The 24,905-nt window shown below is 42.6% G+C and overlaps 1 protein-coding gene and 1 long non-coding RNA gene across 2 annotated transcripts; both read right to left on the bottom strand.

Annotated features, from left to right (window-relative positions):
* Nucleotides 1-9,020: 9,020 nt before the first annotated feature.
* LOC106912889 (uncharacterized) lies at nt 9,021-24,032 on the bottom strand. The gene is made up of 7 exons (XM_088015612.1): nt 23,921-24,032; nt 22,337-22,372; nt 21,896-22,171; nt 21,577-21,822; nt 21,280-21,495; nt 10,015-10,069; nt 9,021-9,333 (listed from the first exon to the last, which is right to left on the bottom strand). The coding sequence occupies exons 1-7, from the start codon at nt 23,946-23,948 to the stop codon at nt 9,198-9,200; spliced, it is 993 nt and encodes a 330-aa protein (XP_087871738.1). The 5' UTR covers nt 23,949-24,032; the 3' UTR covers nt 9,021-9,197.
* LOC106910382 (uncharacterized) lies at nt 15,638-17,437 on the bottom strand. The gene is made up of 2 exons (XR_001416332.2): nt 16,446-17,437; nt 15,638-15,804 (listed from the first exon to the last, which is right to left on the bottom strand). It is a non-coding gene; the product is annotated as an uncharacterized LOC106910382 (long non-coding RNA).
* Nucleotides 24,033-24,905: the final 873 nt, after the last annotated feature.

Raw genomic sequence — 24,905 nt, 5'->3', positions numbered from 1 at the left:
TTATCAGTTTTGAACTGATCTCAGGTTAAAGGGGGCGGAGCCTCAGCTCATCATCATCAGACAACATTTCCTCTCCTCTGCTTCCCTCTTGTCTCCGTCCTGTTTTAACAATTCAACATGTTTATGAGGTCATTTAGGTTCCTGGTGAGAAATGATTTTATCTTCCAGTTCTTTTATTCATTTACTCTGAGTAAATAAACATTGCACATGAACATTTTAAAACATTAAAATATCATGAAAACATCAGTATTTTTGTCCCTCATTCCTCAAGTGAAACATATTTTATGTATTTATTTCACACAAAGTGAATTATTTCAGCCATTTTGTCATTTTGATGATTTTGACTCACTGAGAATCAGAATTAAACATTTTAGTGGCTCCAAAAATAATATTTCATCAGGTCCATTAAAATAATATTTAATACTTAAATTTAAGGCTTCTGAACATAATATTCATTCCTATGCACCCAGTTCTGGTCTGGGCTCCTTTTGCATGAATCTCATTGCCTCATGGTACCGGTGGTACCAGCCTGTGGTTCTGCTGAGGTTCTGGAGGTCCAGGTTTCCAGCTGCCTTCAGGTCATCTTCATCGTTGGTTCTGGTGTTTCTCATCTTCCTCCTAACAATCCTCCACAGATTCTCTCTGAGGTTCTGGTCAGGTCCGTTTGCTGGTCCAGCACCATGAAGCAGCTTCTGGTACCTCTGGCAGTGTCGGGTCGGTACCGAGGCCTGCTGGGAAATAAAACCAGCGTCTCCATCCAGCAGAGGAAGCAGGAAGAATCTAACATGTTCTGGTTGATGCTGTTCTGACCCAGTGGACCAGAACCAGCGGTCGGCATGGCGACCCAAACCTGGAGGCCTGAGAAACGGAGACAAGAAGAAACAGATGAACTGATGTAATTTATGTTAATGAAAAGTAAAATGATAATAAATGTTATTCACTGTGAAAGTTGATTAATGAGGTTTATTTATTTATTGTGTTAAATATAAAACAATGATCAATAATGAACAGATCAGAGTAAAACTGAATAAAACTGTTAGAATCTATGGAGAGCCATTTCAGCCAAAATTAAATAAATTAATGGGTGAAATACATAAAAAATGAGTAAAATAAATCAATAAATGAAGAAAATGAGTGAAATAAATACAAAATTAGTTAAATAAATAATTTAGCTTTTTCATTAACCCTTGTCAAATGGCTTTTTGACTAAAAATCTGGATCTTTTTTTCAAATTCCAATGTTTTTTCTTTTAAAATCTCTTTCTTTCTTGCTGTTTATTCAATGTCACATGCTATAAAGCACTTTGAAATGCCTTGCTGCTGAAATGTGCTATACAAATAAAATTTGATTTGATTGCATGCAGAAGAGCTGCAATAGTGTCTGAAAAACCTGTTTTTTTTCTCCATGTTTTTCTGTGTAGTGGATCTCATGCAGTCATAAGTTTAGTTTGCACTCAAATGTCATATTAAGAATGGCAGGTGAGCTGCCAGCTAAACATGGTCCTTACTGTCAATATCAATAACTATTGATTAGTTTTTGTTTGTTTTAAATATCTGAAATACTATGGAGGTCCATAAACATCCGTTTAACATCCTAACATCCACTATCTATACATAATCTAAACTGGACAAATTCCTCGCTTATTGATACCAGTTTGACTACGAAGGTACGTGTTTTTTTTTTCTTCTAGCTGTTAGTTGATATGCTAGGCTAGCAACAGACTGGCACCAGTTCACTGCAGACTGACCAGTTCACTGCAGACTGGCACCAGTTCACTGCAGACTGACACCAGTTCACTGCAGACTGACCAGTTCACTGCAGACTGGCACCAGTTCACTGCAGACTGACCAGTTCACTGCAGACTGGCACCAGTTCACTGCAGACTGACACCAGTTCACTGCAGACTGACCAGTTCACTGCAGACTGGCACCAGTTCACTGCAGACTGACCAGTTCACTGCAGACTGGCACCAGTTAACTGCAGACTGACCAGTTAACTGCAGACTGACCAGTTCACTGCAGACTGACCAGTTAACTGCAGACTGACCAGTTCACTGCAGACTGGCACCAGTTCACTGCAGACTGACACCAGTTCACTGCAGACTGACCAGTTCACTGCAGACTGGCACCAGTTCACTGCAGACTGACCAGTTCACTGCAGACTGACACCAGTTCACTGCAGACTGACCAGTTCACTGCAGACTGACCAGTTCACTGCAGACTGGCACCAGTTAACTGCAGACTGACCAGTTCACTGCAGACTGGCACCAGTTCACTGCAGACTGACACCAGTTCACTGCAGACTGACCAGTTCACTGCAGACTGACCAGTTCACTGCAGACTGACACCAGTTCACTGCAGACTGACCAGTTCACTGCAGACTGACACCAGTTCACTGCAGACTGACCAGTTCACTGCAGACTGGCACCAGTTAACTGCAGACTGACCAGTTCACTGCAGACTGGCACCAGTTCACTGCAGACTGACACCAGTTCACTGCAGACTGACACCAGTTCACTGCAGACTGACACCAGTTCACTGCAGACTGACACCAGTTCACTGCAGACTGACCAGTTCACTGCAGACTGGCACCAGTTCACTGCAGACTGACCAGTTCACTGCAGACTGGCACCAGTTAACTGCAGACTGACCAGTTAACTGCAGACTGACCAGTTCACTGCAGACTGACCAGTTAACTGCAGACTGACCAGTTCACTGCAGACTGGCACCAGTTCACTGCAGACTGACACCAGTTCACTGCAGACTGACCAGTTCACTGCAGACTGGCACCAGTTCACTGCAGACTGACCAGTTCACTGCAGACTGACACCAGTTCACTGCAGACTGACCAGTTCACTGCAGACTGACCAGTTCACTGCAGACTGGCACCAGTTAACTGCAGACTGACCAGTTCACTGCAAACTGGCACCAGTTCACTGCAGACTGACACCAGTTCACTGCAGACTGACCAGTTCACTGCAGACTGACCAGTTCACTGCAGACTGACACCAGTTCACTGCAGACTGACCAGTTCACTGCAGACTGACACCAGTTCACTGCAGACTGACCAGTTCACTGCAGACTGGCACCAGTTAACTGCAGACTGACCAGTTCACTGCAGACTGGCACCAGTTCACTGCAGACTGACACCAGTTCACTGCAGACTGACACCAGTTCACTGCAGACTGACACCAGTTCACTGCAGACTGACACCAGTTCACTGCAGACTGACCAGTTCACTGCAGACTGGCACCAGTTCACTGCAGACTGGCACCAGTTCACTGCAGACTGACACCCGCCAAGGACCCTACATGGATGGTCTTCTTAAGTTGTAAACCCTGAGTACATACTGTTAAAATAAAATTGATATGCTTTTGTAAACACATTTTCTCTGTCAATGACTTAAATTGTTAACTGTGGTAATTATGTTTGTGTAATGTAGTAACCATGCAGTGTTTAATATAATTATTAAATAGATGTTTTAAAGAAACGGCCACAAACCTTATGTCTTTGTTGCACAATAGCAGCTTTAATTCTAGCATTTCCTCTCCTCCACATACTTTGTTGCCAGATGTGTAAAATTTACAAAAAGAAGCAATTTAAATGTAAAAGTTGCACATATGTAGATTACTCAAGAGAAGCTATTTATAGTTTTTTACAGAACTCTACACAACATCAATTCATTTATTAATAGATACATATAGATATTAATTAAAGGATAGATACACAAAGATTTCATTTCTAACAGCTGCAGTATTGAGTGTTCATCCAAGAAGTGTGGCTTGCAGGAGCAGGGAGGCTCTGTACTGGTTTGTCCTTTTAAATCAAGAGGCCCATGATACTTTGACTAGGCAGCTGATGTCCCACAGCTGATTGACTGAACCTGCCATGGATAGAGGAACAGGACCATCCCAGATATGATGGGTTGTCAGGTCGGCTACTGTTGAGAAAGATGGACAACAAAACAAATGGAGAAATTATGAATCACATCAGAATATGTAAATTATTTGGCAGATAGCGCTTAAATCAATATTTAAAATGCTTTTCTAAACAACAGTGTTGGAAGATGTCAGTGATTTTAGTGAAACTTTTAACAACACAGCACTGAAAGGCACTGTGGCTAAAGCTGCTGCTAGCTGGTTTACTCTCCGATTGGAGGCTGTTTATTATATACACAGTGAGAGAATGGTGGATTGACAATGAGTAATAACAACTATCTAACACTTAAATGCTGTTATTAACCTTACCTTTTATTGTGTCCTTAAGATAATGAGTATTGGTGAATTTTTCAGTCAGGTTTCCTGAGGACTGCTGAACTGAGGCCATGTAGGCAGGCATTAACAATCGATCAGCACACGAATCGTTCTCTTTCCTGTTTATTGACCAATAGAGAGCTGAACTCTTGTAAGATCAGAACATATTCATCACATCTCCTGTCCAACCTGCTCTCATCTTTCCCGTTTCCACAGTGTTCAGGTTGCTGGCCTCCAGCAAAATGGTTTCAGAATCAGGGAGATTCTGAGAATAAAGAGGAAAAAGGGACAAAATTAAATAAATATTCAATTAAATGTTAAATTAAATGGAGGTAAATAATAACATGAACCTCTAGGGGGCGCCAGTCTGTTATTCTGGGGGACAGATGTTCCCTCTGTCCTGCAGACCAGCAGCAGGTTGACAGGAAACGGTTCCTCTGCTTGTTGCCAGGCAAGGGAAGAGAGACGAGAAACCAGGAAACAGAGACGGAGGAAGAGAAACCAGAACAGAAAACTGGGTCATAGAACCGTCTGAGGTTCTGGAGGAACAGAACCGGGTTCAGTTCTCTGAAGTGACTTTAAACCTGGAAGCAGATCAGATTTTTAAATGTTTCTAAACTGACTGAACAGCAGCAGGTTGTCCCTCCTGTTCATGTCCAGCAATCAATCAATCAATCAATCAGATTTTATTTGTAAAGCACATTTCAGCAGCAAGGCATTTCAAAGTGCTTTACATAATTAAAATGAAAACAGAAAGAGATTTTGAAAAAGATTTAAAAAGATCATGAGAAAGAGAAATAAAAAGAAATTAATAAATAGATAAAAAGTAAAGATAAAAACATTAAAAACATCAAAACCCACTCTCATCCTAATTTAGCCATCCGGGTTCGTTGACTCCTAGGGAGTCCTATGAACTGGAGATCTTTTCAGTAGGCCAGCAATTAAAATACCTTGTTGTGGTATTCTCCACTTCAACTCTTTCGAATAGGAGAATCTTGCCTTTGCATCCACAAGAGGTTTGCTGCTTATAATCCTTCTGTTCTATATGAGGTAAAATACAGAGTGGCATTTAAACCTCCAATCACTTTCACACTTTTTGTTACTGAATTTAAGTGCCTGTCATCGCCGGACTCCGCCGTCCGTTTAACACGGGTATTATCCAGGTATTATCCAGGTATTATCCAGGTATTATATTATCCAGGTATTATATTATCCAGGTATTATCCAGGCCCCGTCACCTAACAGGACAACGGGGCAACGGTTCTGCAAGGCCTCCAACCTTGCAGAACCATAAAGGACAATAAAGCCTAAAAATATTTTTAAACTATGTAAATTAAAAATTGTTTCCTAATATTGACTATATAAATCATCAAACTTCAGAAAAGTTACGGTTGCTGAGGTGAAACAGGGATAAAACATGTGACTCAAACATGGAGGCCTCAGTCCTCAACATGGCCGCCAGAGGTCTGAGTTCTGACCTTATGACCTTTGCTGCAGATCATCAGGTGACTCTCTGATGACCTGCTGACCTTTCAGGTCACTGAGGAGAATCAGTGTGTGTGTGAGGGGGGGAGGGGGGGGTTTATGTCTCAGTTCTCTGAAGTGACTTTAAACCTGGAAGATCAGATTTTTAAATGTTTTTAAACTGACTGAACAGCAGCAGGTTCTGAAACTCAACCCCCTCAGAAATGGACCTCATGTTTCTGCTGCTTTGGCTTTTTTTTGGAAAACTTCTTCCTGTTTTCTAGAGGAACTGAAACCAGTCAGTCGTTTTCCAATAAATCATCATGATTCTCACTATAAAGGTGTTAAAACCAACCAGGGTGTTTGGAGGCTCTGGGTTTGATTCTCAGGCCTTTGGCTGCAGGTCGTCCCTCCTGTTCATGTCCTAAAGCAGTAAAGGACAATAAAGCCTGAAAGTATTTAAAAACTAACTCTCCAGTTAAAGAAATGATTTTCTAAACTTTATCTTGCTGAGGCGACCCAGAGGTAAAGCATGTGACCCAAATGTCCTCAGCATGTCTGACCCGGTTGGTTCAGACGATGTTTGTTTGGACCATCAACCTCCTTCCCTCAGTGACATCAGTGAAGACGAGTCGGTTCTGGTTCTGTCTGCAGTTCTTGGTCAGAGCCGAGTTGGACCCACTACTCCAGGCTCTTCCAGGTGTTTTCAGGTTTCAGTCTGTTGCTAGGCAACATGGAGCATCAGCTTCCTGTAGGGGTTTTGTTGCTAGGCGACATGGAGCATCAGCTTCCTGTAGGGGTTTTATGGTAGGTTCAGGTCTGGATACCGACTGGGCCGCTCCAGAACCTTTAAATACTTCCTATAGAGCCACTCTTTAGTTCTCTGGCTGTGAATTAAAGGCTTAGTGCTGTCAATCACCTCATGTATGTGCTGCTCACACCCTCCTCTTGCTCTCTGCTGTTTCACTACAACAGAATCTGCCATGACGGCTAACAGTGTTTATCATCTGCAGAGGAAAATATTGAATAAACTCAAAATTCATGTTGAGTTTATTCAATATAAAGATCACAAACACACAAAGCTGAACATCTGAAAGGAGTTTTAGTTTCATTTTATTTTTCTAATTAAAGTCATGAAAATATAATTTGGTTAAAACAACAAAGCAAAACTATTAAAAGTGAAAACTTTCATTTAATATAGATGCTCTGTATCAGTGTTTCTCAACCTTTTTTGGGCCAGGGCCCCCCCAGCCCTTATCCAGGTCCCCCTCTGCCCTCCACTAAATAATTTGCAGGCTACTTTGCACTGACTATTATTTTATCATTAATATTACTATCACTATTGTAGATATTTTGATTTTTATGCTTGTTTCTGTATTTATCATCTAAAATAATTTCCCAGAGAACAAAAAAGCCATGGGAATAGAAATTATTTTCACAGGTGTCTAAGGAAAATGCAATGAACATTCAGGTTAAAATCTGTAGGCCAACAGCAGCCAATCAGAGTGGAAAAATATTCTTATTCTTTGCCATTTTCTAGTTGTTAAATATTCCACAAAATGATAAAAGATGAACAACATGCCAGTTTAAACTTTGATCTATTTGCAAACCGGCTGAGCTCTGCAGCATTAAAACATGGATAGAACTGTAACTACATTAATCACAGCTCTTCTTCTCTTCAGTGTTTCTGGTGGTGCAGCTCTGTGCTGCCTTCAGGAGAATGGGACATCAGAGCATCATCCATAAAACTTCACCCACATGGCATTTAGTGTGCAAACCAGAACTTTCAGTGGAAAAACTAAAGTTCCTTTTAATGCCATAGAAATATGAGACAGAAACATGGATTATATCTTTATATAGATCTGTCTATTGATTATAGATTAATAGTTTTAATGGACAGAAATTACAAAGAACAAATCTGGTTCTTGATCAAATCCTAATGAGTCAAACTGAAAGTGTCATGGAGTCCCTGAACACCACCATGACATTAACACTGACATGGAAAATAATATTGAAGAAATAAATATATCAAATCTAATTAACCTGTTATTCACTAGAGGACCCAAATTTGGGTCCTCTAGTGACAGGGGTGTCAAACTCCAGTCCTCAAGGGCCTCTGTCCTGCAACTTTTAGATGTGCCTCTGCTGCACCACACCTGAAAAGAATAATTAGGTCATTAGCAAGGCTCAGGAGAACCGATCTACACAGGGAGGAGGTAATTAAGCCATTTCATTCCACTGTTTTTTACCTGTGGCACATCTAAACACTGCAGGACAGCAGAGGACTGGAGTTTGACACCCCTGTCATTGTGAATGACAACCTGAGACCAACAGGTTAAAGCATAAATAAGTGATAAGTTCTTTACTGTTATGATCTGTAAGATATATTTATTCTCAGTACTAGATGTGGTCTCAACAAACCCATGGCACTTCAACAATATTATTTTACCTTTTATCTGGAAATAGTGTCTGTTTATTCTTGCCATACAGTCTCTGTATTAATTATTGCTCTAAAGGTCTTGCCATACCAGTTTATTCCTCTGTATTTACTTTAGTTTCTTAGTTTATTCTTGCATTTTGTTCTTCATTCATTTCCATTTAGTTTCCTTTGATTAGTATCCTCTCTTGGTTTATTGCTATGTCCACTTTAGTTTATTTCCTGTTGTTAGATTTATTTTATCATTTATTGACCATCATTAATCTTCACTCATCACCTGCTGCGCCGCCTAATCATCATGTGTTTCACATCATGTGTTGATTTTTCACTGTTCAGCGTTGGATTCTCTGTTTTTATGCCATAATTCACATCTAGTTCGTCGCTCCGTTTTATGTCCCGCTTCTCCTGTTTCAGAGTTTGGCGCGATGTGCGCGGCGGTTTTTTTTTTTTTTTTTAACCCCCTAAGGTGCAGGGCGTATCGATGGGGAAAAGCCAGACTGACATAAATCTTTTAAAACAACGGAAACAATTTCTGATTCTGATTATTGAAATTTAAAAGTCATGTGGTACCGTTGTTCTATTACACCAGTTTCATACCGGACCACTTACAGCAAGTGGCGCAACTACACATTATTCAGATGGATGCGAAAACATACATCGGCGTCCCACCCCCCGAAGGAAGGTACGACAGGTCAGGGTGAAGGAGTGTAGAAAACATACGCCCCCTGCCGTCCTCTGAATGCCCCTCAGGGGTCGGTACCGCCCACATTGAGAACCACTAGTGTAAACACTCAAAGCTTTGATCTGTAGTTTAATTTTCTTCATAAATTTCAAAGAATAAAAATTTACTCTCGTTATCCACACAGAAACGATTGAAATGTTTAATTTTGTATTCTTGAATTAACATGTTCCACATAAAAAAATCAACTTTGTTCTTTTTTTAAATTAACACTTTAAACACATAAATCTGAGTATAAAACGTTTGGCCATGTTAAAGACTTTAAATGATGAACAGCAGGATGTTTGTGGATCCACATCTGAGCCTCAGCTTCTGCAGCTCATCAGTTGTTCCTCAGCATCTTTTCCCTCAGCATCGTCTTTCAGGCTCGCTGGGTGAAGATCTGATGTTGGGGGAGAGAAACCTTCAGGATTCACCACCAATGGACTCATCATCTCCATCCTAGAGAGAAACCAGAAATCATCCTCAGAAATAAAACCATGACAGGATCAAATTACTGACTCCTGTTTTAATGTTTGTTCATTTTATACTTAATGTAACTTTAGTTTCCTGCATGGACTTTACTAATTCACCAAACTTAAAGCCACAACCTCTAATCTCAGACCCAATCAGGAGATTTAAAGCTGCAGAGCAGGGCCGGCCCAAGGCATAACCAAACTAAACGGCTGCTTAGGGCCCCGGGGCTCTGCCAGAGATGCAATAAGTTTATAGCAGGTTTTTGAAGGATCTAATCGTCTGATTGTTCAGATGACTGCAGCAGAACCAGAGGGCCCAGAACCAGATTTGACTCAGGGCCCCATGGAGGCCTGGGCCGGTTCTGGGTCAGAGGATTGTTGTTTCAGACTGTGGCATCTTCACTGAGGGTTATAAAGTTGGGAAAAGGCTGAAGGAAAATCTGCCACATCATTCACCTTCAGTCTGAGTTACTGATGCTTTGGCTTCATGGGAAAATAAAGAATATAAATCAGGTGTATGACACATAAAATCTGCCTCTATGGAGAAACACAGTCTGAGGCAGAACTGAACTGAGTTTATCTGATTCTAAGGGTCACAGTTGGTCGTTTCTGTCACATGATTTAAAGCAGGAAGCAGAAAATAATCTCATGACTTAGAGAGTTTTACCTCTGATTCTCTTTCTGTCGATAACGAACATAATTTATCTTCACAGGGTCAGTCACTGTAAAATGAAACAAACATTCATTACTGTTCAGTACTGATGGATGTATTGAAACTTTTGAAATAATTAAGGTGCAGAAAAATCTCTTTATTTTTCACTTTATAAATTTTTTTTTAAATGAATGTAAGTAAAAACTCTCCTTGGGCTGCCACCTTATCGTGGTGGAGGGTTTGAGTGTCCCAATGATCCTAGGAGCTATGCTGTCTGGGGCTTTATGCCCCTGGAAGGGTCACCCAAGGCAGACAGGTCCTAGGTGAGGAACTAGACAAAGTGGAGCCTGAAGAGCCCTATGATGAGTTACAACTTTGGATCTGGCGTTCCCTCACCTGGACGCGGGTCACCGGGGCCCCCCTCTGGAGCCAGGCCTGGAGGTGGGGCACGATGGTGAGCGCCTGGTGATCGGGATTTACCCACGGAGCCCGGCCGGGCTCAGCCCGAAGAGGAGACAAGGGTCCCCCTTCCAATGGGCTCACCACCTGTCGGAGGGGCCAAAGGGGTTGGGTGCATTGTGCTACGGGCGGCAGCCGAAGGAGGGGACCCTGGCGGTCTGATCCTCGGCTGCAGAAGCTCTTGGGACGTGGAACGTTACCTCTCTGGTGGGGAAGGAACCGGAGCTAGTGTGTGAGGCGGAGAGGTTCCGACTAGAAATAGTCGGCTTCGCCTCGACGCATGGCTCTGGTTCTGGAACCAGTCTCCTTGAGAGGGGCTGGACGTACCTCCACTCTGGAGTTGCCCACGGTGAGAGGCACCAGGCAGGAGTGGGCATACTTGTTGCCCCCCATCTTGGCGCCTGTACGTTGGGGTTTACCCCGGTGAACGAGAGGTAGCCTCCCTCCACCTACGGGTGGGGGAACGGGTTCTGACTGTTGTCTGTGCTTACGGGCCGAACAGAAGTTCAGATTACCCACCCTTCTTGGAGTCTTTAGAGGGGGTACTGGAGAGTGCCCCTCCTGGGGACTCCCTTGTTCTGCTGGGGGACTTCAACGCTCACGTGGGCAATGACAGTGAGACCTGGAGGGGCGTGGTTGGGAGGAACGGCACCCCCGATCTGAGCTCGAGTGGTGTTCTGTTGTTGGATTTCTGTGCTCGTCACGGATTGTCCATCACGAACACCATGTTCAAGCATAAGGGTGTCCATATGCGCACTTGGGACCAGGACACCCTAGGCCACAGTTTGATGATCGATTTTGTCATCGTTTCATCGTATCTGCGGCCGTATGTCTTCGACACTCGGGTGAAGAGAGGTGCGGAGCTGTCCACTGACCACTACCTGGTGGTGAGTTGGCTCCGGTGGTGGCGGAGGAAGCCGGTCAGACCTGGCAGGCCCAAACGTGTAGTGAGGGTCTGCTGGGAACGTCTGGCAGAGTCCCCTGTGAGACGGAGCTTTAACTCCCGTCTCCGGCAGAACTTCGAACACGTTCTGGGGGAGGTGGGGGACATTGAGTCTGAATGGACCATGTTCCGTGCCTCCGTTGCCGAGGCGACTTATCGGAGCTGTGGCCGCAAGGTTGTTGGTGCCTGTTGCGGCGGCAACCCTCGAACCCGTTGGTGGACACCTTCGGTGAGGGATGCTGTCAAGCTGAAGAAGGAGTCCTATTGGGCCTTTTTGGCCTGTGGGACTCCAGAAACAGCTGATGGGTACCAGTGGGCGAAGCGGCATGCGGCTCGGGTGGTCACTGATGCAAAAACTCAGGCGTGGGAGGAGTTTGGAGAGGCCATGGAGAAAGACTTCCGTACGGCTTCGAGGCGATTCTGGTCCACCATCCGGCGTCTCAGAAGGGGGAAGCAGTGCAGCACCACCACTGTTTATAGTGGGGATGGTGGTGCTGCTGACCTCAACTCGGGACGTCACATGGAAATCGGGGGCAGTTCCCCTGGATTGGCAGACTGGGGTGGTGGTCCCCCTGTTCAAAAAGGAGGACCAGAGGGTGTGCTCCAGTTACAGGGGGTCACACTCTTAAGCCTCCCTAGTAAGGTCTATTCAGGGGTCCTGGAGAGGAGGGTCCGTCGGATAGTCGAACATTGGATTCAGGAAGAGCAGTGTGGTTCTGGTTCTGGTCGTGGAACACTGGACCAGCTCTACACCCTCAGCAGGGTCCTGGAGGGTTCTGGGAGTTCGCCCAACCGGTCTACATGTGTTTTGTGGACTTGGAGAAGGCGTTCGACCATGTCCCTCTGGTCAGGATGCCTCCTTGATGCCTCCCTGGTGAGGTGTTCTGGGCATGTCCCACCGGGAGGAGGCCCCGAGGAAGACCCAGGACACGCTGGAGGGACTATTGCCCCTTTTCCACCGGCTCTACTTTTACAACCTGGCTCGGCTCGGCACGGCTCGGCTCTGTTTCGGAGTGACCGCGTTTCCACCGGCCCACTTGGCTCTGTTGCAGGGTACCGCCTCCTGGTGGCGGGGGAGTGTAGCGCCCCGCCTCCAGGTGCTACGTGCTGTGCTTCGTTACATGCGACCTAACGCGAGTTGTTGTTTTTCTGATACAAAAGAAGAAGAGAGAGCTGAGCTATTTTTTTATAGCCTGATTGCGATTTTTCTGAGACTAAAAGAAAATGTGACAGTGGGAGGAAAGCTGCGATGTGGTGAGGAGGAGCTGATCTCCGCCTTGCAGCGGCAGGAAAGCAGGTGGCTCAGACGGTTCAGGTAAGCTAACGATGATTTTTGTATTAAACTACGATAAATCTTGTAATAGTGCCAAATATACATGAGCTAATGTCAGTCAGGGTGTTGCAAATAACTTACAAATATCAGAATTAATTCATAACATATTCTGCGATATCTGACGACACATAGCCCAGTGGCTTGGAGTTTAGTACCCCCTCGACCTCAATGAGCACAGTTCTGAGAACTTCTTCAGTGACAGTCTGACTTCCAAGGGATACTCTTAGCGCTGACTTGATTGATCGTACTTCACGCTCCCAAACTCCCCCAAAATGAGGCAGGTGGGTTGAAGCTGAACCTTATCTGTTGTTTGGAGAGATGGTCTTGAATTGTAGGACACATCTCCTGAAAAGCTTCATGTAGGTCTCGCTCACTTCCTTTGAAATTTGTCCCACAATCAGAGAGCAATTCTGATGGTTTTCCTCACCTTGATACAAATGCTGAGAGCCATTAAGAATGAATCAGAGGTCATGTTTGTGAGGATGTCAATGTGAACTGCTCGTGTTATGAGACACTTAAAAAGAATACCCCATCTCTTTTCGTTTCTCCTGCCAATCTTCACAAGGAATGGTCTGAAGCAATCAACTCCACATGAGTAAAAGGGTGGTTTTAACAGGCGCAACCTTGCTGCTGGGAGATCAGCCATCTGAGGGAGCACTGGTGTTGCACGCCACCTTTGACAGAGTGGACATTCTCGTTGAATTCGTTTGACTGCTTCCCTTCCTTTGATGACCCAGTAGTGTCTACGTAGTTCAGAAAACATTCTTTCCTGCCCTGGGTGATGGAGCTTATCATCAAACTGTTTAATGATAAGTTTAGTGACAGGATGGTTGCCATCTAACAAAATGGGGTGCTTTTCTTCTGTGTCCAGGTATTCACTATGTCGCAGACGTCCACCAACTCTGATTAGTTTAATCTCTGTGTCATACTCAGGAGCCAGTTTAACAAGTCTGCTCGAGGGTGGCACAGTTTTTCCTTCTTGCAGCAGCTGATAATCGTCTGGAAAACAGTCCATTTGAGTCTGCTGTAAAATCGTCAACTCTGCATCCTTGTAGTCATCCACTGAGGGGTGATGTTGGAAAGGAGCTGCCCCGTGAGCAGATAGCACTGTGCGTTCGATGAGTTCTTGAAAGGAACATACTTTATCTGCATCAGATATGGAATTTGCAATCTGCATTGTGGCTCCACAGAAGGCTGCGGCCTTCAGTTCACCCTCATCCACATCCCTCAATTCAGGAGGACTAGGCCAGTGGTCTGGTGAAAGCAAGAGGAAAGCTGGGCCCTGACTCCACCTGTTCGAGTTGATAAGGGACTCCAGAGATTTTCCTTGAGTGATGTCATCAGCCAAGTTATTAAGCGAGTCTACATATCGCCAGGTCATAGAACTGGTGAGTTCTTGGATCTCAGCCACTCTGGTTCCTACAAAAACTTTAAATCTGCATGAGTCTGACTGGATCCATTTTAGCACAGTTGTGGAATCACTCCAGAGTATGACTTCTTGTACTGGTATGGTCAACTCAGTGAGTAGCATTTTTGCCAATTGTGCACCAGTCAGAGCAGCACAGAGTTCCAGTCTTGGAATGCTCTGCTGCCGCTTGAGGACCACTCTGGATCTTGCCATCACGAAAGCTGTTTCCACATTTCAGTCTGCTTTCTCTGTGTGAAGGTATGCGACGGAGCCGTAAGCTTGTTCAGATGCATCGCAGAATATGTGGAGAGCCTTGTTGCAGCCCTGCATATCTGTTTCAGGGCTACTGTAGCACCGTGGGATGGTTATTATGGGGAGGTGTTCCAGCTCTCCTTCCCATTTGTACCATGCCTTAAGGAGGTCTTAAGGTAAATGAGGGTCATCCCACTCTCTACGCTTATCCCATAAGTGCCGAACAATAATCTTCGCTCTTGTGGTAAAAGGTGTAATGAAACCAAGTGGATCGTACTGTTTTACCAGAACTTTGTAAATGTAGAGCATTGTTGGCCTTTTCTCTGGCACTGAACGGTATCTGTAACCCAGCTCATCTTTCTCACAATCCCAGCGCAGGCCGAGTGCCATTTCTTGCTGATCTAGATTGTTCTGGGCCAACCATTGCTCGATGCTGCCACTTCTGGCTTCATCTAGGGACACTACTTGCCCATTGTCAGAGTTCAAACCCTCCAGAGAGAAGTAGTGACTGAAGCCTGTCAACTAACTCCTTTGCCTTTTCCTTAGAACTCAGACTATACAAGCAGTTGTCAACGTAGAAGTTGTTCTCCACAATCCTCCTTACTTCTTCGTCAGGTGTTGTATTTTCCTTTGTGTGTCTCTACAATGCATAGACAGCACAGCATGGGCTACAGTGCCAAATGGAAGAACTTGCCAGTCAAACACATCAGGAGGTTGTATTATTTTCACATCCCGCCATAGAAATCTTAAGAGAGGTTTGTCCTCAGATAGCAGGCGGACCTGATGGAACATTCCTTTAATGTCACTTGAAATGGCAATGCTGTGTTGTCTGAAGCGCAAAAGCACTCCCAAAAGTGTAGGGCCAAGGGTTGGTCCTGGCAACAGATAGTCATTCAGACTGTCCTTGGTGTTCAAATGAGCAGTTAAACACAATTCTGTGCTTTCCATTATGTTCCACCATGTGGTGTGGTATATACTAGAAACTAACATGATTTGTATTTAGGGTTCTTGTTAATAGTAACCCTGATAATAATGTCAAAATGTTTGGTTTGCTGAATAACGTATTCAGTTTCGGATGGCTTCATTGGTAATCTACAATGTTAAGTTCAATGAAATATTTATGTAATATAATGTTATTTTCACTCTGGCTAAAGCTCCTCACATTTTGGGAGGATTGTATTAGTCTGATGGCATATAAACTACAGTATATACAATAATGTGGGGAGTGAGCAGAAATAGAGACTTTGTTCACTGAGACACAACAACTTTTATTTTTCTGTTTGTCTCAATTCTCCATGGAGCTCTGCCATCTCTGCTGGTAGCTGCTTCCTCCTGAAGGAGATCCTGTTGTTCTGATGGTTCTCCTCATCGTTCTCCATCATGTCAGCCATGTTGCTCTCCTTCTGCTCCCTGGGAAAAGTAATCAGATCTTACAGCTTATAGCACATAAATGTAGATAAATAACAGTTACTAATGTGGAAGTTACATACACATAAGGAATTATTTAAAACAGACATGTTACTTTATGGAAACACTTTTTTTTTACCATCCAACCATACAGAATTATAAATAACTGGAATAGTGTAAATTAAAGACAAAATGTAATTACTTGTAAGTTTTAGACCTATGCATGCATACAGCCATGGATAAAATACCACTATCGTTTTCTTCAGGTTTATTGCTCATTCTACAATCACTAATTCATAACAATTTGATTAGAGAACTGATATCTAGCCTTTTTACAATAATAGGATGTCATATAAAATGTTTTATTATCTCACAACGGGGGAAACTCAGATTCAACAGCAAAATGAGAAACAATCGAAGCACGTAGATTCACGCAAAGATAAGAAACAAGCGAAGGTAAAATGCTGTACAATATTGAGTTATTTAGAACTGTAATGTGCAACCGAGTGTCTTCAGAAAATGCGCATGTTGTGTTTGAGCAATAAAAATACAGCAGACTTTGTGTTTTAAATGTCTTCCATGACTGCATGTATGCAACCTTAAATGTAGTAAAAACCAGACAGATATATCTACAAACTGCTCACCTGGCTGGAGAGCAGCAGCGGCGTCAGCTGCGTCTGGTCGGTGTTCACCGTGGGGCTCCGTCGCTCCGAAGAGGCTAACGAGGCTTTACATTCACTCCACTACTAACAAAAACGACTCATTCCTCACGGCTCCATCGAGCTGCCGCTGAATATTGAAATCCGAAGCAGAGAAAAAAGCCGGCATCTTTTTTAGTTAACAGCTTGTTTGTATCTTCCATCACTTCCGTGTTGCAGCGAGTTTCAAACGTTGCGCCTTCATTTTTCTTCTCTCTCTGCTGCTCCGTCTTGTCCACGGCCTCAGCCAATCAGTGAACAGCAGCGAAGCTGCGTCACCTACCAAACCAGGACCGGCCCGGCTGGCCCTGCTCTGAAGCAGGACCCTAAAAAGCAGGGCCAGCCCCGTTGAAAAGGGCTGGTGGAAACGCATTTAAAGCGAGCCGGCCGAGTAGAGCCGGTGGAAAAGGGGCATGTGTCTCTCGGCTGGCCTGGGAACGCCTTGGGGTTCCTGGAGGAGCTGGAAGAAGTGCCTGGGGAGGGAAGTCTGGGCCTCTCTTCTGAAGCTGCTGCCCCCGCGACCCGACCCCGGATGAAGCGGTAGAAAATGGAAGGATGGATGAATGGAAGTAGTTAGTGAGCCATTCTTCTCCTGAATCAGATCAGGACCGAGCAGGCAGAGTTTAATATTTCAATACTTCCTCACAGCCTCAAACAATTACTCCTCAAGATCAATGTGACGAGAACGGGTGGTGACATGAGGTTGACATCTTCATCACTTAAGTCATTTACTGACCAACACTTCATGACATTCATAAACACTCCTTCACTTTCAATAAGTGTTCTGTTAGTCTTATTCAAATCACATCCCTTCAAATGAAGTGTTATCAACTACAAACCGGATTCCAAAAAAGTTGGGACACTAAACAAATTGTGAATAAAAACTTAATGCAATGATGTGGAGGTGCCAACATCTAATATTTTATTCACAATAGAACACAAATCACAGATCAAAAGTTTAAACTGAGAGAATGTGTCATTTTAAGGGAAAAATATGTTGTTTCAAAATTTAATGAAGTCAATAAATCCCCAAAAAGTTGGACAAGGCCATTTTTCCCACTGTGTGGCATCTCCCCTTCTTACCACACTCAGACATCTGGGGACAGAGGAGACCAGTTTCTGTAGTTTAGAAATAGGAATGCTCTCCATTCATGTCTAATACAGGCCTCTGACTGTTCCATCGTCTTGGGCCTCTTTGTCACACCTTCCTCTTTATGATGCACCAAATGTTCTCTATAGGTGAAGATCTGGACTGCAGGCTGGACATTTCAGTACCCGGATCCTTCTCCTACCATGATGCTGTGATTGCTGCAGAATGTGGTCTGGCATCATGTTATTGAAAAATGCAGGGTCTTCCCTGGAAGAGACGACGTCTAGATGGGAGCATATGTTGTTCTAGAACCTGAACATAGTTCTCTGCTTTAATGGGGCCTTTCCAGACATGCAAGCTGCCCAGGCCACCAGCTCTCATCCAACCCCAGACCATCAGTGATGCAGCTTCTGAACGGAGCGTTGATAACAGCTTGGGTTATCCTTGTCCTCTCTGGTCCGGATGACATGGCGTCCCAGTGATCCATAAAGAACTTCAAATCGTGACTCATCTGACCACAGAACAGTCGTCCATTTTGCCTCCCTCCATGTTAAATGACTCCTGGACCAGTGCAAACGGCTGAGCTTGTGGAGCTTAGAAATGGTTTCCTCTTTGCTCTGTAGAGTTTCAGCTGGCAGCGGCGGATGGCACGGTGGATTGTGTTCACTGACGATGCTTTCTGGAAGTATTCCTGAGCCCAGGCTGTTGTTTCCTTGACATTCCTGTTTGAGGTGCAGTGGCGTTTAAGGGCCCGGAGATCATCAGCATCCAGTAGTTTTACAGCCTTGACCCTTACGAACAGCCATTGTTCCAGATCCTCTGAATCTTTTGATGATGTTATGCACAGTTGATGATGATAACTAGGGATGTGCTGATCAGGTTTTTTCCTGCCGATACCGATACCGATCACCCATGAGGGCCGATACACCGATACCGATCACCGATACCGATCACATAATTATTATTATTATTATTTTTTTTTTATCATAAACCCTACCAGTTACATTATGTGGAAAAAGGAACTATGAATTCACCTTAATTTAGACAAAAACTTGTTTTAAATAACTTTTTCTAAGAAGAAAACTAAACAAAACAGGCATTGTGCAAATTGTACTGCTATTGATAAAACTATCTTTAACAGACTGATAACATATGAAGGCTCTGAAGAGGCTAAATAATGCAAAGAGCCAAAATAAAACCTCTCAACATTGCCAAAAAAATTCAAATATAAAACTTAACATTCAAAGGCAAATACAGGATCCATTACAATAAACAATCCAGAGTTACTGAATGAAAACTTCCTGTTAGCATGGCGGCTAGCTGATTACTGCTAGCTCTGATTGGCTGTTTCTGACTGAGCGGAGTAATTATGCAGATCAGGGAGGAGATCGATTATTTTTTAGAGATTATCTGTCTCATGTTAGGACAGCGAAAGTTTTAATACGTATGTAAAATGTATTTTTTTAAGTTAGATGCTGCAGCTTTAAGCAGGTTCGGTGTGAGAGTCACTACCAGGTGGAGCAGAAGCGAAGCTCCGTCTGTCAGATATTACTACCTGTAGCGTAGCAGCGGTTCAACAGGAGAGCAGAACCAGCGTCTGACATCGCAGCTCGAAGACTTAAATAATTTTCCAGGTTATTTGTTTAGCTTTCTGACCGTCATGCTAATCCGGGTGAGTGTTTGTAGCTGTGCGCTGCTTTACCTGCTGTCTGATCCTCCATATGTCTTTTTACTGCAGTGAGCCTCGATGTAGCCAAACTCCGTCAAGTATGGTATTGTTTTTATGTCGTATTAGATTCGTTGTGTTGATGCATTTTGACCTGCTTCAATTTTCCGCCGCAACACGCAAACTTCCCCATTCACTCAGTGCGTTATAGTTACACATCGCTTAGGATTTGTTGCTGCGCGTTTGCGCAGTGTGAAGGAAAAAGGAGACCAGCTGCACAGGCAGGCTGGAAATGAGATGATCGGTATCGGCAACAAGAGCCAATGATCGCCGATCACCGATCATGCACTTTTTCACGAAAATCGGCCCGATTATGATCGGTGACCGATCGATCGGCACACCTCTAATGATAACTTAAAAGTCTTTGCTATTTTACGCTGGGTAACACCATTCTGGTGTTGCTGCATTATCTTTCTGTGCAACAATGGTGGAATTGGTGATCCTCTCACCATCTTGGCTTCAGAGACACTGACTCTCTAAGAAGCTTTTTATACCCAGTCATGTTGTTAATTGACCTAATTAGTGTTAATTGGTCTTCTAGCTGTTTGTTATATGTTCAATTTCCTTTTTCCAGCCACTTATTGCTACTTGTTCCAACTTTTTAGGGATTTGTTGACACTGAAATTTTGAATCAACATATTTTTCCTTTAAAATGTTATTTTACTCAGATTAAACTTTTGATCAGCCACCTATGTTCTGTTACGAATAAAATATTGACATTTGCCATCTCCACATCATTGCATTCAGTTTTTATTCACAATTTGTTTAGTGTGCCAACTTTTTTGGAATCCAGTTTCTATTTTAACTTTAGTTCTGCTACAAATCCAAGAACATAAACACAGTTTCACCTTGATTTGATTTTATTCTGTTGAAGATGTGAAATTTTCATGTCACTGCAATCGATCGGCCCCATCATGTTTCATCTGAAGCTGAACAGTCGACACGTTGTCACATGGTTTCAGCAGGTTCACACCTGTCATGGTGCAGTGCAGATAACCTGGCAGACACGCCTCCTGCTCCTGCATACATCAGTATAACTATCCCTCCTTTTATCCTCTGATTGGTTTTTAGGAAACCGTCACACAGAGAGCGCCTCGGCTCCAGACTTTTCTACTGTCAGCAGCAGAGTAGACTTTACAATTTCCATCCAGCAGTTATTAACCATTCATCAGTCATATTTATAGTTTTCTGATGAAGAATCTTAAGGATGTATATAAATCCCCATCACGTTTGATTATCGTTTGCAGTTTCCATGTCTGCTGCAGATTCCCAACCTGGTGGTGGAAGCAGACAAGCTGAAGACAAATAATAAGAATTGTCACCAGACTGGCAGCTAAATGACTTTAGAAACTCTTTACATCAGCTGTTATAACATGGACCGGTCTGATAACTGCAGTGAGCATCATCAGACTGATCAGTTTCCTTCAGATCGTCACATCGGCCCGTTTGGGTTGCAGTGCTGATCTGTGTGGATTCTCATTTCTGCAGCGGTTCTGGAGAGGAAACCCGACCTGAGCTGCCTTGGATGTTCCCTCTGTGGTCGACATCCTGAGTTTCTATTAAAAGACTTTAAAGTCCTTCAGTATAAATAAAGATTTAGCTCTTTGATAAAGTTGGACGATTCCTGTGTAAAACTCTCTGTCTCATAAAAATATTAAATATCAACATTGCTGTCTGAGAGCATTTCTGCATGAAGCACAGCAACAAACTTCTGACCAATCAGAGGCTCTGAAATGGGTCGACTGGGTCTGGTGTCGAGTTCGGCAGACGACTCTCTGACAACAAGATGATCATTTTCATCACGTCAGTAAGAACCGATTCAGAACGCTGCATGAAGTCTGTTGTAGCCTTTAGTAATGTTCTCTTTTGACTTCTTTAGTTACAAAATAGAAATAAAAGGATTAAAATTTACTGTAATGATTGTTTTTAGATAAAACTGGATGGATGAACAAAGTTTGTCTCACCTTCAGGTTTTCTCTGTTCATTTCTCAACAGTTGAATCAGCAGAACCAGAATCAGGGAGTAAAACCCAAAAATCACACATGGTGGAGTCAGGAGCATGAAGAGATGAGACTGGGAGGAAGAGGAAGATGGAGGTGGAGATGAAGGAGAGGGTGGAGGTGAAGATGATGATGGAGGTGAAGCAGAGGGTGGAGGACCAGAAGTGGTTGAAGGTTTCTCTAAAATATATATTTCTATTAAATAAATACCAAACAATTTCTAATGAAAACCAAAGTTTAACAATCTTTTCATCCTCTGACCTTCCACAGAGATCCTGCTGGATGGAGACTCTCCCTGACTGCTGATGCTGCACTTATAGAGGCCTTCATCAGAGCGGGAGACATGGAGGAGGGTCATGTGACCTGATGGTCCATCACCAATGAAGGAGCCATCTTTATAGAAAGCAGCTGGGAGGTTGTGGGCTGGACTCTTTGCTCTGCAGCTCAGAGTGACGTCATCTCCCTCCATCACAGGGAGGACAGGACTCTGCAGGATCACTGATCCACCTCAACACAGAGACAAACTACAGCATTTCATCCATTTCCACACAGCAACACTAACTCCACAGTCTGATCTTACCAGAGACAGAGAGCTGGATGCTGCTGCTGCTGCTGGAGGATCCAGACATGGACTCACACCAGTACAGGCCAGAGTCTGATGGGAACAAGGTGATGCTGCAGGTAGGACCAACTGATCTCCCCCATCCATCTCCACATCGCTTCCTGGCTCCTTTGGTTGTGTTTCTCCTCACAGTTCCTCCATCAGAGCTGTTTTCATCCTCACAGATCAGAGTCACAGATTCTCTTTCAAAGAACTGAGATCTGCTGGGACTCACAGTCAGAGCAGCTGGAGAGACTGAAGAGATTCAATGATCATGATTTCAGTTCTTAATAAAACTAAAAAGCATCACATTCAATAATTACCCAAATAACATTTTTATTAAATTCTCAGATGTAACATTTAATCCAAAGAACATCTTTGAATATTTAAAATAATTTTAATGTATCAAAGTTCACCAACCTGGATGTGTTGAGCAGCTCAGCAAGAAGATCAGAACTAGAGAATAAATAAAATACATGTTGAACATAATGAAGCTGTGTAATTCAGACTTAATTTGTATTTTTAACAGCTCAGTGATTCTTGAGAATAGGGAGAAAATGGGTTTTAATTTTCCCATATTTTTTTTTATTATTTCTCAACCTTATTTATGCAAATATGACAAATAATGTTTAGGAAATGTAAAGATGCTAAGGTGCAGGCTCCCAGTTGCAACATTTTTTTAAAAATTATATTTGTAATCGACCTGACCCAGAACGTTGTTAAATTATTTTTAAAATACCCCATTAGTGATATTTTTACTCATTTTACAGGCAAATGCTTCTAAAGAAACAAAATAAATATTATTTAAAACCAAAAACAACAAAAAGTCCATCTGACGGAGTTGACACAGAACTGAAGGTGGTGACAAACTAGTGAGTAAAATTAAAAACTTGGTAGATGTGAAGTAATGCAATTTATGTAAAATACATTAAAATGAATTAACTGCACATTTAAGTGAGATTTGACAGCAATTTCACTGAAAGAGTCAGAAAAACTCTGATGGAGTTGAAAAAAAGCCAAACTACCTCAATTTATATGATGTTATTCTGAAGGAGGCCATATTGTAGCTCATCAGGTCCATGAAATCTTTACGGTTTACCGAAATTAAGCTTTTATTTCACAAAATTTCAAAGTTTTGTAAATTGTCAGTTATAGTGTTGACACATCATGGTTGTGACGAGCAACTTAGGAATAAAACAGAAGAAAAAACTAAAGAATAACTTAAGCTAACCGGAGCTAACTAGCCCTCCTAGCAAAGGAAGAGAAAAGACAACATCATGGGGTCCTCAGAAGTTCTGGTGCCCCCAATAATGCCTGATTTTTTTTTACATTATTTTTATGTCTGACGGTGTTGACAAAAACTAGGGACAAATTTCAATGGAGTTGGAAAATATATAAAAATAATTTTTAATTCAATTTATTGATACTTTTATAATTATTTATATGACTACTTATACTTAATTGTCACAATATATAATTTTAGTATTTCTTTAATTGTTTTAAACTGTTATAATGTATTCAGTTCTGCTCCTGGACAAAGGATTTTACAGACATCATCCACCAACTACAATGTTTAAAATAAAAAAAATATTCAGCAAACACCTGGAAAACATACATTGTTGTGCTCACATGTTAGTTTAGTCAGATATTTGAAAAAATTATATTTTGTGTATATTTTATTCAAATTTTGTGCTTTATCCATAGGACCTGTTTTGTCCCTATTCTCAAGAATCACTGAGCTGCTATTTATGTTTTACATGCTGTTATTTATAAAGGTCAATTGATTGTTTTATTTAACGCTGATTCACAACAGACATCAACTCTTGACACTTTATTAGAGACAACCAAATCAATGCTAAATGCACAAGTTTATAGGCCCATAGTAATTATATTCTATTATATCACCAGATCATAATAAATCCCGTCCAGTAAAATGTCTCCAGTGTCTCTCAGACAGAGAGAAATGCTGATCCAGCAGAAAGAGACTAAAACTTGTCTACTTACAGATCAGACAGTGAGATGTTCCTTCCATTGTTCTTCTCAGTGATCTGACCTGACGATGTTTCACTGAAGCTGAGAACGGCTGGCTGAGCCGCCTACTTCCTGCTGCTGGTCCGTCTGCAGAGAGAGGAGGGGCTGCAGGGCAGGAAGGCTGTTAATCAGGGATGTGTAATTAGGAAAGTTCAAGGTATTCTGACAAACATGGAGGAATTCTTTACCCTTTTCATTCAGGGACAAGAATTTGATCAAAGTGTGTCAAAATGTTAGGCTAATATTTCCTAAATTATATTATACTAAATTAAAACACACTGGATGAAACTGGAAAAAGAAAATATGGAGGAACTTCAGCTGAGAAAAAGAGGAAGACTGTTTTTGAATATGATGCAGAAGATATTTGGGATGGCTTTAGAAGGAGACTGGCGCCCCCTAATGGTAGCAGCTGAAAGGAGACAATATTTCTTCATTTTTTGCCAAATGACAAAATTTTATACTTTGAAAATACAATCATATGTGTGTGTGTGTGTGTGTGTGTGTGTGTGTGTGTGTGTGTGTGTGTGTGTGTGTGTGTGTGTGTGTGTGTGTGTTGTGTGTGTGGCTGCCATCGGCGGCAGTTATACAGTTTGGTTTAACTTCATGATTTTAAGGTGGTGTAGACAAAGTGATGTAAAATATTTTATGTTTATTATAAGTTGTGCAAAAGTTACCGGAATGGAACAAATGTTTAATTTGTTGTTTCATTTAGGCACATATTTTTAGTTACACGCCACACTCTGTAGAGGGCAGCATGCTTTATTATTTCTTAATTGATGGAGAGATTTGGTGAGGCACCGAGGCTCCGGTAGCTGGATTGACAGAAGAGGCTACAGGAGATTCTGCATTAACCCTTTCAGGTTGAAGCGGCCAATCAGGTACGCATTTTTGTATTTTAGTTTTGTTTGTAAATAGAATGTTTATTTTAAGAATTTGTCAAGTTTATTAGCCACGTGTT

The sequence above is a fragment of the Poecilia mexicana genome, unplaced genomic scaffold (genome assembly GCF_051168715.1).
Source record: "Poecilia mexicana isolate PSO_F unplaced genomic scaffold, ASM5116871v1 scaffold_18, whole genome shotgun sequence".
Taxonomy (NCBI): domain Eukaryota; kingdom Metazoa; phylum Chordata; class Actinopteri; order Cyprinodontiformes; family Poeciliidae; genus Poecilia; species Poecilia mexicana.
This window is presented reverse-complemented; position numbering and strand designations above follow the sequence as displayed.

What these genes read in the sequence shown, in the direction of transcription:
- LOC106912889 (XM_088015612.1), bottom strand. Translation starts at nt 23,948, where the DNA reads ATGGAAGGAACATCTCACTGTCTGATCT. An exon ending in GAGCTGCTCAACACATCCAG is followed by an intron (nt 22,172 to 22,336) that starts GTTGGTGAACTT and finishes GAATCTCTTCAG; the next exon opens with TCTCTCCAGCTGCTCTGACT. An exon ending in CGACAGAAAGAGAATCAGAG is followed by an intron (nt 9,334 to 10,014) that starts GTAAAACTCTCT and finishes GTTTCTCTCTAG; the next exon opens with GATGGAGATGATGAGTCCAT.